General features: G+C 44.3%; 1 protein-coding gene across 1 annotated transcript in view; it reads right to left on the bottom strand.

The window, feature by feature from the left end:
• The window catches only part of LOC135235715 (uncharacterized), a 133,864-nt gene that overhangs the window by 79,782 nt on the left and 39,597 nt on the right, over positions 1-14,485 (bottom strand). The window contains exons 56-58 of the mRNA XM_064301501.1: positions 14,229-14,279; positions 13,309-13,397; positions 12,171-12,372 (exon numbers count right to left, since the gene is read on the bottom strand). Coding sequence (XP_064157571.1) covers positions 12,171-12,372; positions 13,309-13,397; positions 14,229-14,279 — 342 coding nt within the window. The remainder of the gene's footprint in view (positions 1-12,170; positions 12,373-13,308; positions 13,398-14,228; positions 14,280-14,485) is intronic.

Here is a 14,485-nt window from a genome sequence, read left to right as displayed (position 1 = left end):
AGTAATGTCAATCTTGTTTGAAATGCAAGTGAATTTGTTCAAAACAGAAATTTTCATCACCCATGCTTTGATAATGCAGATTTCTGAATTGTTCCCACATGGACTGCCCGCTAGCTAATTTTAATTATGTTGCAATTGTTTAACTTTAAAGACGTTGAGAACTGTGTCTCATGTTATGTTAATACCATTCATACTTTGAAATGTTCTCTTGGAAAAATGAGGCAATCTTTGGAATGCGAGATAATGTTTATTAACTGACTTAGTGAAACACAGCCCCTAACACCAGTAACAAACAGCCTTATTTAGAGAAAGGCAGAGGAGCTAAAAGCCGAGATGTGAGGAAACTTCAAAGCAGGGCATCAGACCAGTGACATCGGAGCAGTGACATCAAAGCACGGTATCAGAACTGTGACATCAGAGCAGTGACATCAGAGCAGGGCATCAGAACAATGATATCAGAGCAGTGACATCAAAGCACGGTATCAGAACTGTGACATCAGAGCAGTGACATCAGAGCAGGGCATCAGAACAATGATATCAGAGCAGTGACATCAAAGCACGGCATCAGAACTGTGACATCAGGGCAGTGACATCAGAGCAGGGCTTTAGAACAATGACATCAGAGCAGGGCATCAGAAAAATGACGTCAGAGCAGGGTACCAGAACAGAAAGCCTCAGAAAAGTATGTAGGACAGCTGCACATCCCCGGTGACCTCCAGCTTGTCGATCTGGGTGATGGGCTTGAGACGGTGGGCGAAGTCGCACAGGTGCGTCCCGTTTACATACACTGTAAACCTTTCAGCCCCGCAGCGGATCACCATCTGAGAGAAAGGAAGGGAGAGAGAGTGAGAGAAACGCATTAGAACTGACACACAGAAGACATCTGAGACTTTAAAAACTTTTTTAAACACGTTTATTGGCAAAATATTTAGTTGAAATAGATTGTTCGTGATCCACAGTAAAGTACGCGCTAAGCTAGGTAAGAATTAATACACCAATACAAAAAGGATAAACTAGATAAGCATTTCCACATCTCTTAGCCATTATTACACTCTAACACTGCACTACTGTAGGGAGATGGAGAGAAACAGGGGTATTGAGCGCACACATTCCAGTACATTACATACGATGTTACACACATACAATAACAGAAGTGATGGTACCAATACTGAGGAAATCCCCCATTTAATGAAATGGTACATCCTTGGGGGGTGTGGTTAGGAACACACTGTATATAATGGCACAGTACTGCCACAGAGCCACACAGGACACAAACTCTCTGGAGTCCGTTTAAGTGAGAATGGCCCGAGTTGTGTCCACTCACCTCAAAGTTAGCCCCCGCTGCGAAGAGTTTGCCATCGCCATCTCTCTCCTCGGCCCCCAAGTTCCCTCCCAGCTGGCTGTTCCGCACAACTACCCCCTCCGACACAGACGGACTCAGCTGGAAGGCGATGTCTCCACTGCTGCTCGCCACCAAGTTACAAGAAAAGCTGCAGTACACGCACACGCACACGCACAGACACACACACACACACGCACATATGTTTTGTTAAATACTATAAATGCATTAACTAAAGGTGTCACACTGCTGTTTAAAATCTGTGCAGGCACGTGACATTATGATTACAGTACTGCTTTCATTACCAAACATTTTAGTCTATTCATGCTTGAAGTGTGTACATAGAAAACACATGCAATGGGTTAAGTCCAAGGGCAAATACTAACTAAAAGCAATGAAGAATCCTGCAAAAACCACAAGGAGACTCCTTTCTCTACTGCCTGATGATAAATGAGACTAAGATTATATATGGTCATACACCACAACATGATTTAACACGCCATTCTTATCAGTTGAGAGGGTGCTGATAATCATCCTAATAAGCATGGAGACACAGTTTAACACATAGCTAATCAAGCAGTTCTGGAAGATGTGACCTTCACCACTGCAAATGAAACAAGTCAAGAGAGCTGAGAGAAGAGACCTGAACATACCATTTACAACCGAATGCAACAAGCCAACAAGAATACAGATTTGTTTAAATGCACTTGAATGTTGAATCAACTGTCATTTTCCAATTCGCTGCGATTCATGTGGAATAAACCACTGTGGTGCGGTTAATTATTATTTTTTTAGACAGATTGCATGATGGTGTGATGCCAGAGATACAGAGAGGGAAATTGGTGCAAAGGAGAAGAAAGTAATGGAGATATAAAAATGAAAGGGAAAGTTAAGAGAGGTACACAGGTTACCTGTTGCCTCCATCTGGCACACTGCCAGTTATAACAATGGACTTCTTCACAGTCATCCCGCCATTGATCATGCCTGAGAAGGGAATGGGCTGAACACAAAATATAGCGTCACACTCAACTCTCCATTTCTCCGTTTCTGTTTCTCATTCTTTCACTTTCTCTCTCACTCTCTCAAACAGAGAGAAATATTGCTGTATGAAATTATGTTTATAAAAAAAAAAATAAAAAAAAACAATGAAGGGTGAATCAGTGCTCGACAGCATACACAGACTGTTCTCAATACTCACTGGGCTGTAGATTGGCTCTCCCGTGATCACCTGAAATGGATAAAAAGGATTTCTCTCATGAGATGATCTGGAAACCAGGAAAATTCATTCAGCTCATTCACTCGCTTATTCTGCCACAATCTCTAACTCACCTCCATTTCAGTTACTTCTAATTGCATCTCTTCTTCAACTTCAACAACTATGGTGTCCTGGAGAGGAGAGCACACAGGCGAGCGCAGTTACAGCACAGCACCCACTGTACGGCACACACAGGCGAGCGCAGCTAGCGTACATTTACTTCAAGCGGATTGAAAGACTGACAGAGTCAAAGTTTAAATTCAGACTAATTTTTCATTTATGACTGAAACCAGCAAGAGAAGGGATCTCCTCGCCCCCCCCCCCCCCAAATCCCTACAGAAGGGCATCTCCCTGAGCAAGGTTCAGGAGCAGATAACCAGATCTGGGACCCACTGTGCAGTCAACATGACTGCACCAGCATCATTGTGTTTGCATGGACTAAATACCTATTTATCTACTCCAGTCATGTATACAAATGCTGAAACTGGCCAATAGCCTGAATGTAAATACAAAGGCTTCAGTTCAAATATGTGCTGTGGAAGACACAGGTAAGAGGATCAGCTTAAATACCCGAAAGTACAGGCCGAAATTTAAATGCAAGAAACGCAGGCCACCCATCCTCACCTGGATGTTGAGGGTCTGCATGGAGATGTTTCCAGTGATCTGCAGGGCGCTCACAAGATCAATTCCCATGCGGTGTTTGAACACGTGGAGCAACTTGCTGTTCACGCTCACCTGCAGGATTCGGACAGGAAGGCGGAAGGGTCAGTAGGCTGCAATTCAAGTGTTTTTTTTGGGGGTTTTTTTTTTTTTTGCCAAAGTATTCATTCGGTTAATTGAATATCGTGCCCTACTCCAGTAAATGAGACTACATTCATCTTCAAGCAAGGAGCGGTAGCTCGACGGCACACAACACAAACAAACGAAAACAACGCGCACGCGTGCCCACACACTCCGTGTTCCTCCAACCTGAAATGCTTCTGAGGTGATGACGAAGGTCAGTTCAAAGTTCTTCCCCTTGACGAAGGGCATCCCTTCCACCTTCTCCTCCTCTCCCCAGGCACCGCTCTTGTAGGAGTTAAACACCACAAGCCCTGAACCCTCAAACTGGGGGTTGAAGCGCAAGGCTACGTCACTGCCTGCACTCTCCCCACACATCAGGTCGATGCTGAACCTGTCAGGGGCATGGGGGAAGATGTGTCACAGGTTGTCACCAGATAAAATACTCGGCTCTTGGCTTCTGAACAACGGGAGGTCCCGGTGCTTCATTACATTACAGAACATCCGTTAACACTGAATTGGAGGTCATCACGCCCCTTAATGAATTTTCAGAAGATGGATCACACTGGAATGTTTTTGTTTCAGTGGTAGGGATACAGAACGGCAATGTTAAGAACATAGATTAGATGGGGGGAAAATATTGCCTGAAAAAAGTGTTATAGGCCAAAAATGTGTTATAACACTGACCTCCAACTTAAACGGGAACATCACACAAAAATGTTTTTCCCAACTAATGCCAGTGTGTGACATTAATGAAGCATTAAGAGTCACATGGGAGTAGCGTATCTTTTGCCCAAAGCTGCTGGAACCGAAAAGCAGGCAGAACTGCTCTTGCAATGGGGCCCCATTGCCTGCAGAACCCTCCATGGCCATCAGGGGGATTCTCACCTGTCAATATCATCGGGAATTGATCCCTGGAAGTACAAAGTCATCCCCACAGACAAGCGGGGAATGGCCTGCACATACGAGGAGACCTGCAAGCTCTCTTCAATAACTGCAGACACTGCTGGGCCCTCCTGTCAATGAAAATCGAACTGATCAATGAATGAAAAGAAGTCGAGATCACAGTTCTTCAGCTCACTTCGTCTTTAGTTTATTGGGTTAACGATTTTAAGGCAAAGCCAAAAAAGCACCAGGGCTGGAAATCTATTGGTCTACTGCAACATAATGCAAATGGAGAGATGAAGTAGTAGTAGTAGTGGCAGAGTCAGTGTGCACCAGAGAGAGAGAGAGAGAATGCATATTCATTACTCTGTGTGTGTGTGTGTGCGCGCGCGCGTGTGCGCGCGTGTGCATGCGAGGGGTGAGCGGGCAGAAGACTTACAATAACCCCCACGCTGTCGCCACGCAGGTGGGGCACGTATTTCTGTACCTGAAGCGCAAATGGTTACGGGTGGGTGGGTGAACAATGAAACCACGTACCACAAAAACCAACCCAGGCTACAGGCATGTAAAAATGTGACTTTGGAATTCAAAATTCCGATAAGTGGATCTGATAAATACCCAAACCTAAACGTATAAATTTAAATGAAGGATGCATGCTGCTCATCCTCACCTCGATGACCGTGACGTTTTCCATGCAGACGGCCCCAACAATCAGCAGGGCGTTCACTAGGTTCACTGATATGCGGTGCTTGAACAGGTAGAACTGCTTACCGTTCACGCTCACCTGTAGGATTCGGAGAGGAAGGCAGGAATCAGGAATTCTATAAAGGCTGCAAATTCAATATCCCTCTGCAGTAAGGAGGCATTACGTGTTTTCACACAATGCAAACAAAACAAGCAAATACAGACACACACACACATAAGCAATGTACACAACAATTTCTGACCTGGTAGCCCTCAGGGGTGATAACCAAGAGCAGCTCAAAGGCCTCCCCCTTAACGAAGGGCATCTGATCGACCTTCTCCTCCTCTCCCCAGGCGCCGCCCTGGAAGCTGTTGAACACCACCGCCACTGAGGGTTCGAACTGGGGGCTGAAGTGTAGTGCTATGTCAGAGCCATCCTTTTCTCCACATTGCAGACTGATGCTGAAACTGCAGGGGGCGACAGAGAGCAGGGGACATTTTGTCAGAGTCACCAGAAATAAATAAAAAATTGTTCTTACAGTCCTCCACAGGACCACAGGACCTTCCGGTTGGTAACAGGAGTTTCTGGTGCTTTAGCCTGCTGCCACAGTACAGTTCTTCATCACAGCCTAACATGAATTTTCAGAAGAGTCAATAAAAAGAAATACATTAAGGTGGCACGTGTGTGGATTCATTAAGTGAAAAGGTTAATACTGTAAGTTTTGAGTGGAAGAACATGGAATGCATCTCAAAACGTACTGCAATTACAAATATCACTTTTCCTGTGGAATTACCACTTAGTGTTAATCCCTCAGACCCCCCCCCCCAATTCTGGCACTTACAATGTGTAATTGTTCAATAAACGTTTACATTGTTCCTATTTTTTATTTTTTCCCCACACGCTTCATTTTTTATAGCTTACATCTCAATGCATTGTGGTGGTCTCAAAGACTTTACAGAGCTTTCATTTCTAGATGTAGATTCCTAATATAGGGAGACAACATCTCAGTGGCATGAAAAGCCAGACCTACCACAGGTGCCATCAAGCAAAGTCACCACTTAAGACAGGAAAAACCCTGATCATGGAGCTCACAACTTTGTTATAGCCAGCAGTCAAATTCTATGCAATTGTTAGGTATAAATCAAATAAGTATTATCATCAATAGCCTCAAATTGTTTTGAATCCCAACCACAAAGTCTCTAAGCAGGCATAACTGAACTAGCGATGGGGGAGTGAGGTTTCATGAACTGCATAAGTAAAGCTATAATGGCTGTCAATCACTGAACTATTTTTGACCAATTAAAGGATATTTCCCTGCACAGCACAAAAAATGAACAATCACTGAAAGAATACAACAGCTCAATTTTTAGCTCCATGAAGTCTCATTCATTTATTCCACCACAATTCCCTGCAGTGCCCTCCATGGCCATCAGGAGGTGCCTCACCTTTTGATATCGGCAGGAAGTGATCCCTGGAAGTACACAGATGCCCCCATCTCCAATTTTTTGATGGTCTGCAAATACTGGGGAATCTGTGCAACACAAACACTAGGATTAATACAGAGCCTGTTGCCGTGGTTCATAACCCTGGTGCCGGAGAGCTGCAGGGTCCTGCTGGGTGTTGCTGTCAATCAGCATTTCATTGGTCAATCAATGAACGCAGCTGATCACATTTACCCTACCTCACCTGGTTAACTGTGTCTAATGGGGTTGATGAATTTCAGAGAAAAACAAACACCAGCACACCTTGAGGCTCACAAGGAACAGGGTTGTGAATCCGTTGATGAGATGAACGGGTGTGAGTAATAAAGGACCTCAGGCAGTGTGCACCAACACAGAGCCTGAGATGCACATGTAGGTGTGTGTGTGTGTGTGTGTGTGTGTGTGTGTGTGTGGAGGCAAGCAAACTCACAGGAACTACGACCTCGACTTCCGGCTCAATAACAACAACTTCCTGAAATACAAACACAGGGGTAAGTGGGGGCATGTAAAGCAATGCACCTTCAAATCCAGACATGTTAACAAATGCCTGAATGAGAATACAGGGACTAAAACGCACATGTGAAATGCGTTATGTGCAAGTAAATGTCTGAATGTAAATGCAGAATGCACGCCGCTCCTCCTCACTTCAAGCTTGTGAACATCCCGCATGGAGACGCCTCCTTCGATCTGCACGGTTATCACCAGGTCCACTGATATGCGGTGCTTGAACAAGTAGTACACCTTACTGTTTATGACCACCTGCAGGAGCCCAAGAGCAAGACAAGGAGCCAAAGAAGGCAGTTTTCAAAAACTCTGAGAATACTCAAAAGCATTTCAATCCATCAATGTAATTTTGTGCACTACTGCACTAAGTGAGATCATATTTCTCGGCATGTATCGGCAAAACACACACAGACACACATGCACACACTTCCTGTCCTTCTGACCTGGTAGCCATTTGTCATGACAATGAAGAGCAGCTCAAAGTTCTCGCCCACTAAGAAGGGCATCTCGTTGACTGTCTCCTCCTGTTCCCAGCTGCCGTTCTGGAAGCTGTTGAACACCAGCACCGATGTATCCAGCCGGACGGTGAAGCGTAAGGCGATGTCAGAGCCTGGCTGGTCCCCACAAGGCAGGTCGATGCTGAAGCTGTGGGGAGTGACAGAGACCCGGGAAGATGCATCAGATTTCTCAGAGACCAGATAAGATACTCAACTACGACATACCTCTGTACTTCATAACTACAGGAGATCCTGCTTTGGTAACAGGAGTTTTACCACCACACTGCAGGTTTTTGCCACAGAATTGTTTTCTCTGACAAAGTTTCAGAAGGTGCATAACATTGAAACGATTTGACTTCATCAGTAGGGAGACAGACCTCTGAGATAGAATCTTACATTAATCCCACTGTACACAAACTTCCTGATGACTTCCAGTCAATTTACATGAGTCATGGTTTGATAAATCTTCTCAGCAGCAACTGATACTGTTGTCAACTTGATACAGTAAAACAGTCCACTCAAAACCCACTCCAATGCTTGCCATTAGCCAATGAAACAGCATTACATTAAATGTTTTAATCTGATAATTCCTTTCTATGCAGCTACATAAATCCTTATGTTCTAGTAAAAAGGAAGCAATATCATTGTCAATATTCCCAAATGTTGTTAAACCCTAAACATAGCCACTAAGCAGGCATAACTGCACTACCGATTCATGAGGCGTGTAACTTATGGAGATAGTGAGTTTTCATGACTTGTAAATGGTAAATAGACTGCATTTATATATCCAGCAACTACTGCACAAAGTGCTTTATAGTGAATGCCTCTCATTCACCCAACACACACACACACACACAAACAGCGAAAGGCAGTCATTCAAAGGGGACAACAGGTTCGTTGGGAGCTACTGGGGCACTTGCCACTATGAAGGACACTGACGCACCCAGGAGATCGAACAGACAACTCTCCGGTCATCAGATGACCACTCTACTGTACCTCCTGAGCTAATGCTGACTGGTTTTAACCAATGAAAGGATTTTGCTCCCCATGGCAGAACATAATGACTGGGTGTCAGAGAGAGCACACAAGTTCCACAAAGCCTCGCTTGTTCTTCCGTCACAAAATGGAATCTTGAGCCCATTCCCCGCAGAACTGTTCATGGCTCCTCACCTGTCCGTGCCGTCTGGAATGGTTCCCTGGAAGAACATAGACGTCCCAGTCTTCAAGCCGCCGGCAATGGGCTGCACGAACTTGGGGACCTGAACAACACAAACACAGGGATTCATACACGGCAGGATCTTACGGTCACTCGGCAGCAAATCACAATTTACCTCATTTTTTTAAAGAAAAAGAAACCAGCACACCTTATGGCTCAAAAAGACCGGGGGGGGGTGGGGTGTACTACAAAGGAAGATTCACGTACCAAGCATCTCTTCGTTATCCGGCTTAACGATTGGGCTTAACTGGTATCACAAAGGTGGTCATCAACTCGAACATGAGCTTCGTAATCAAGCTCTGTGCACGTTCCCACAAAAGGGGCGATGTCTGCAACAATGAGCCTATCGCAGCACAGCATGGACCCTACTCGAGCAGTACATTTCCTAAACATAACCTGCCCTCGACCAGGTCAGCTGTGCAACGCAAGTAACCATGGCGATATACCCAGTCGGCTTTGTGATATGGAAAATCATTGGCTAAAACCGAATTTAGCATGGTAATTCTATACCCTTGCTTCGTAGTGTACCCTCCCACTTGCAAATCTGTTCATCCATTGCCACAGAATGCCAAGAGGGATTGAAGTGTGTGTGTGTGTGTGTGTCTCAGAGAGAGAGCGTGTGTATAAATGTGCATAGAGTGTGTATGTGGAATGGAATGGTAGGCCAGGATACTCACACTAACCACAACCTCCTCTTCTTTATCAGGTTCTTCCGGGACACTTTCCTGAAACACAATCACAAACTCAGTTAGGGGAGGCTGGGGGTACACAAAACAGTGGATCTCACAATCCAACAAGTATGCAAACAGAAATGCATGCATGAAAACACAAAGGCCTAAGTGCATGTGTAAATGCTTAACTGACAGAATGGGCAGTGTGGGAAACACTGGACAACTAGGACCAGCTAAATGCTGGAAAGTAAACTGCTAAATTTAAATCCATGCTGCTCCTTCTTACCTCGATAATTCTGATGGTCTGTATTGAGACTTTTTCAACGATCTGTAGGGCTGTCACTTGTCCCACTGGTATGCGGTGTTTGAATAAGTAGAAGGGGCTACCGTTGACGTTCACCTGCAGGAGAGGACAGAAGACAGTCAAAGAAGGCTACTATTCACAATTACCATTCAAGCAATTTTTTTTCTCCGAAGCAAACATGAAAGTACAAACACAAACATACGCACACATCCAATGTACACAGATTTTTTTTTTTTTTTTTTTTAAATGACACATGCACAGTGCGTGCAGACAGACGCAGACAGACTACACACTCAAACACACACACACAGCTCCTGTACTTCTGACCTGGTAACCCTCTGAGGTGATCGTGATGAGCAGCTCAAAGTCCTCTCCGTTACGGAAGGGCATCCCGTCAGGCTTCTCCTCATCATTCCAGCTGCCGCCCTGGAAGGTGTTGAACACCACCACACCGCCATCGAACCGGGGATTGAAATGCAAGGCTATGTCAGAGCCTTCCGCTTCACCGCAGAGCAGATTTATGGCAAACCTACAGGGGGTGATAGAGAGCAATAAAGTTTTATCACAGATTGTTTTGGGTCCCCGGATAAGATACTCCACTCTAATAAACCACCTCAGTTCTTCAATCCTCTCTGATCAAACCTACAGGAGGTTCTGGTTGGCGACTAGAGTTTCTACTGCTTTATAACAATACAGAACGTAGAACACAGCAGTACTGTGAGACTAAAATGAATTTTCAGAAGGAAAAAAAAAAAAACTGGAAAATTTTCAGTATCTGGTTGATTGATCATATGTGGCTTCATCCTCTGAAACATCCAAGTAAATGGCATGACAAAAAGAGTTTATCAATTGATTTTTCAGAACCAAAGTTTTTCAGAGGCCAACATAAATTAAACTTCAAAGCCAGGGACCTTAGCATTGTTTCCACGGGCACTGAAGTCCTACTATACTCCTACCACAGAGCTTACACAGTGATGCAATGTTTTATTGCCTTGATTAAACTATAAATATGGCCCCTCCCTGTATGCAAGAAATGTCAATTGACTAACATATTCAATTAAGTACTCTTTCATTGCCATGGTTCCTCCAATGAGCCATACCGGATCCAAGGTGCTCTTCCTTATGATCCAATATTACATTTGAAATGTTTTCAAGCTCTGCCATCAGCTCTCTGTGCAGAGTCAATTCTCAGCATCAGAAAGCCCACTTTTTTTCATAGAACAGAAGGGGTATTGATCAACAAATAATTGTTGGGACATTATTACTGCAGGACAAATTACATGCTTGAGTGCGGAGATTTTCTAGTAAAAATTCCCATCTCAGCCCCATCCCCCATAGTACCCTACATGACCATCAGGGGGCTCCTCACCTCTTGAGGTCAGTAGGTACTTTTCCCTGGAAGTAGAGAGACCACCCTTCCTTCAAACCGCCGGTGAGGGGCTGCACATACTGGGGAAAACGCACAACAAACCCTGGGATTAATACAGAGCAGTTTGTCTGTTGCAGTGTTTCATAACCCTGGTGCCAAAGAGCTGAACGGTCTGCTGGGTATCACTACCAATCAGCACTTATTCGATCAATTATGCAAAGCAGTTGATCACAGTTAATTTCAGTCACCTGGTTCACTGGGTCTAAAGGACTTGGATTGATGGAAAAAGAGCTAGCACACAGCCTGTGGCTCACAAGGACCAGGGTAGTGAATCCATTAATCTACTGCAACTAAATGCAGGTGGGGAGATGAAAGGTGTGTGACAGGTGGTAGTCAGGGTGTAAAACAATGAAGGTAGGCATGTAGATAGATGTGTGTGTAGATGAATGAAAGAAGAACAGAAAGAAAATATTTTTGCATGTTTTTGTGTGTGTGTGTGTGTGTGTGTGTGTACATGCATAGCTGTGTACTGAATGGCTAGCAGGCTCTCACTAACCACTGTTTGTTTTTCTTCTGGCTCTTCCTTTTTGACTTCTGGTACTGGCTGGAACACAAAATCAGTAAGGTATGAGTGGAGTACACCAAACACTGCCCTAATACAATCATGTCAACAACCGGAAAAAAGCGGATAGCAATGCTGCAATGCTTTAATGTGAAACTGTAAGACGTGGGATAAGAGGACCTCCTGAATGCCAGAAAGCAAGAGCCTGAGTTTGAATGCAGAATGGACACTGCTCCTCCTCACCTCAGCGATACTAATGTAGAAGTCCTCATCCACCTCCAGGGAAGTCACTAGATTCACTGGTATGCGGTGCACGAACAAGTGGAACAGACTACCGTTCACGTTCACCTGCAAGAACCAGAGTGTTTCTGTTACCATTACGTTTCCTACAGAGCATTCAGTTCAGTCAATTGAGGATCTATTCCAGTTAAGATTATATTCCTCTGCAATAAAGAGGAGTGACATGCACTCATCCAATACACACACACATGGAAATACAGACACACACATTATTCAATGCACACACAAAAAAAGTAGAGGTGAATGTCCGTGTGTCTCTCTGCACACACACACACACACACACACACACACACACAGCAGACACACTTCTTGTCCTTCTGACCTGGAAGCCCTCTGCGGTTATGCTGATGACCAGAAGAAATTTCTCCCCTTGACGGAAGGGCATCCCGTCGGGCCTCTCCTCCTGTTCCCAGTTGCCGCCGCGGAAGGTGTTGAACACCACCACCCCCGGTGAGGGCTCGAAGCGGACGTTTATGTGCAAGGCTATGTCACCCGGCTCCGCGCCTTTGAAGTTAATGGCGAACCTGTGGCGGACAGCCCAAGAACAAGGTTACCACAGATTACTTAACGCGCCAAGTGGCCAAATAAGACGCTCAACATTTACAATCTACAATCTCAGTCAATCACATTGGCCTTTTAAATGCAGAAGGTTTAATAATAGTTTATAAAACTCTTACAAAAAACACAGCAATGTACATCACGAACCGCAAATAAATTTTAGAAGATGAGTGGAATGCTTTGGATTCATTGATAGGGAGACTTGTAATTTTAAAAATGCAGAGATGAGTATCCAGTTGGTCTACAAAATGTGTGGTGTCATCCTCTCAAACATACAAGTGAATAATAATAATATCATAGCAAGAGTCCGTTTACCAACTAATTCTAACCTCAGTGTTTTGCAATAAACTTCAGTGCAATAATATTTCACATAATCACATAATGAGGTGCTTAATTTCGGCTCCAAGGGTGCTGGACACCTGCTATATTAGGACGGCAGCACTTAGTCATACCGCAAGAGTATGACTAAGTGCTGTACTCTTGCCTTCCAGAATGACAATCAGAGACCACCACCCTTACATCTTCATGTGCCTGAATACACAATGCTGTTCCTCAAAGAAAAACGTCAGATGGGTGGGAAAGTTTAAAGTTTACACAAACTAAACTTGGTCAAACCATGTTGCCCTTTGTGTTGTCATGGTTTTTCCAATGAACCACTCCGGATCCCCTAAAGGTATACCCTCCCATTGGATCAAACAGTGAATGCTAATGAGACAAATGAACAATCCCACTGTACAGCGAATTCGAGCGGAGCTCCATTCAGTTTATGTGAATTACTGTTTAATAAACCTGCACAGACCCATATTCTTTCCTGTCACAAAGCCCTGAACTTTAAGACCAGCTGTTCACATGCTAATTTTCTTATGGAAGCCTCATTAATTCTTCCAGCAGGGGCTCCTCACCCGGGGACATCAATGGGAGCAATTCCCTCGATGACCAGAATCATCCCCAGGGTCAAACCACTGGGGAAGGACCGCGCTTGTGGGATTTTCTGCATAACATAAACACTGGGATTAATACAAAGAAGTTTGTCTGTTGCAGTGGTTCATAACCCTGGTGCTGGAGAGCTGTAGAGTCTGCTGGACATTGCTGCCAATCAGGGTTTACCACATCAAAGCACAGATTACACAGGAAGCTCACCTCACCTGATTTATTGGGTCTAAATGGGTTGATGTCTTTAAGGCAAAAAAACAGACTGTAGAAAAAATATCGACAAACAGAGTACAGCGATGTCATCCATTAACTTTCCACGAGCGAGTCAGAAGCCTTTTGAAACCGTGGAAGTGCAGTTTTCATGCGGCCACGTTGGAGCCAGAGACTGCAGAAGGGAAAATGGGGAAACCCTTGTATGGTCACGAAGGGTGCGAGACACCACCGCCTGAGTGACGCGCAGTTACGGAAACTGTCCCCAATTCATCCACAAAATATTGTCCAAACTTACTGTCAGCTTATGGGGAAGCCTTACACACAAAAAAAAAAAAAAACCCTACTGCCACTACGTGTTCCTGTGGACAAAAAAACGGACTTTGACTGCATCGGTACCGCTGACTTTGTAACAAGTGGCTAAAAGACCTATACTGGAGCCAAGCACATATGTCTCAGCAAGACCAGGAAATGAGCTTCAAAAACAAAGCCTGTTTTTTTTTTCCCCACTTGGGAAAAAACTAAAACCAGCACACTCAGAAGCTCACGAGGACCAGGGTTGCAAAGATGTTGGTCTATTTCAACAGAATGCAAATAAAGAGTGTGTGTGTGTGTGTGTGTGTGTGTGTGTGTGTGTGTCTCTCCATGCCTGTGTATAGTCACTGGCCAGCATACTCACACAAATGACCACCTCTTTCTCAGGGAGTACTTCCTCATCTGTTTCATCATCCTGCAAGACAAGCTCAGTAAGGTAACCCAAAATGATACACTTCCTAAACCAAATACAACTGCTTGAATGCAAGTACAAATGTTTAATGTAAAAATGTTTGGTTGGTAAGACCCAGTAACAGTCTTAATTAGGTCAAACAAAAATTATGAAAATGTTTGTTGACTGTTTAAAAAAAAAAATAAATAAAATGTTTTACGAAGATGAAA

This window comes from Anguilla rostrata, chromosome 12 (assembly GCF_018555375.3).
Source record: "Anguilla rostrata isolate EN2019 chromosome 12, ASM1855537v3, whole genome shotgun sequence".
Taxonomy (NCBI): Eukaryota; Metazoa; Chordata; class Actinopteri; order Anguilliformes; family Anguillidae; genus Anguilla; species Anguilla rostrata.
This window is presented reverse-complemented; position numbering and strand designations above follow the sequence as displayed.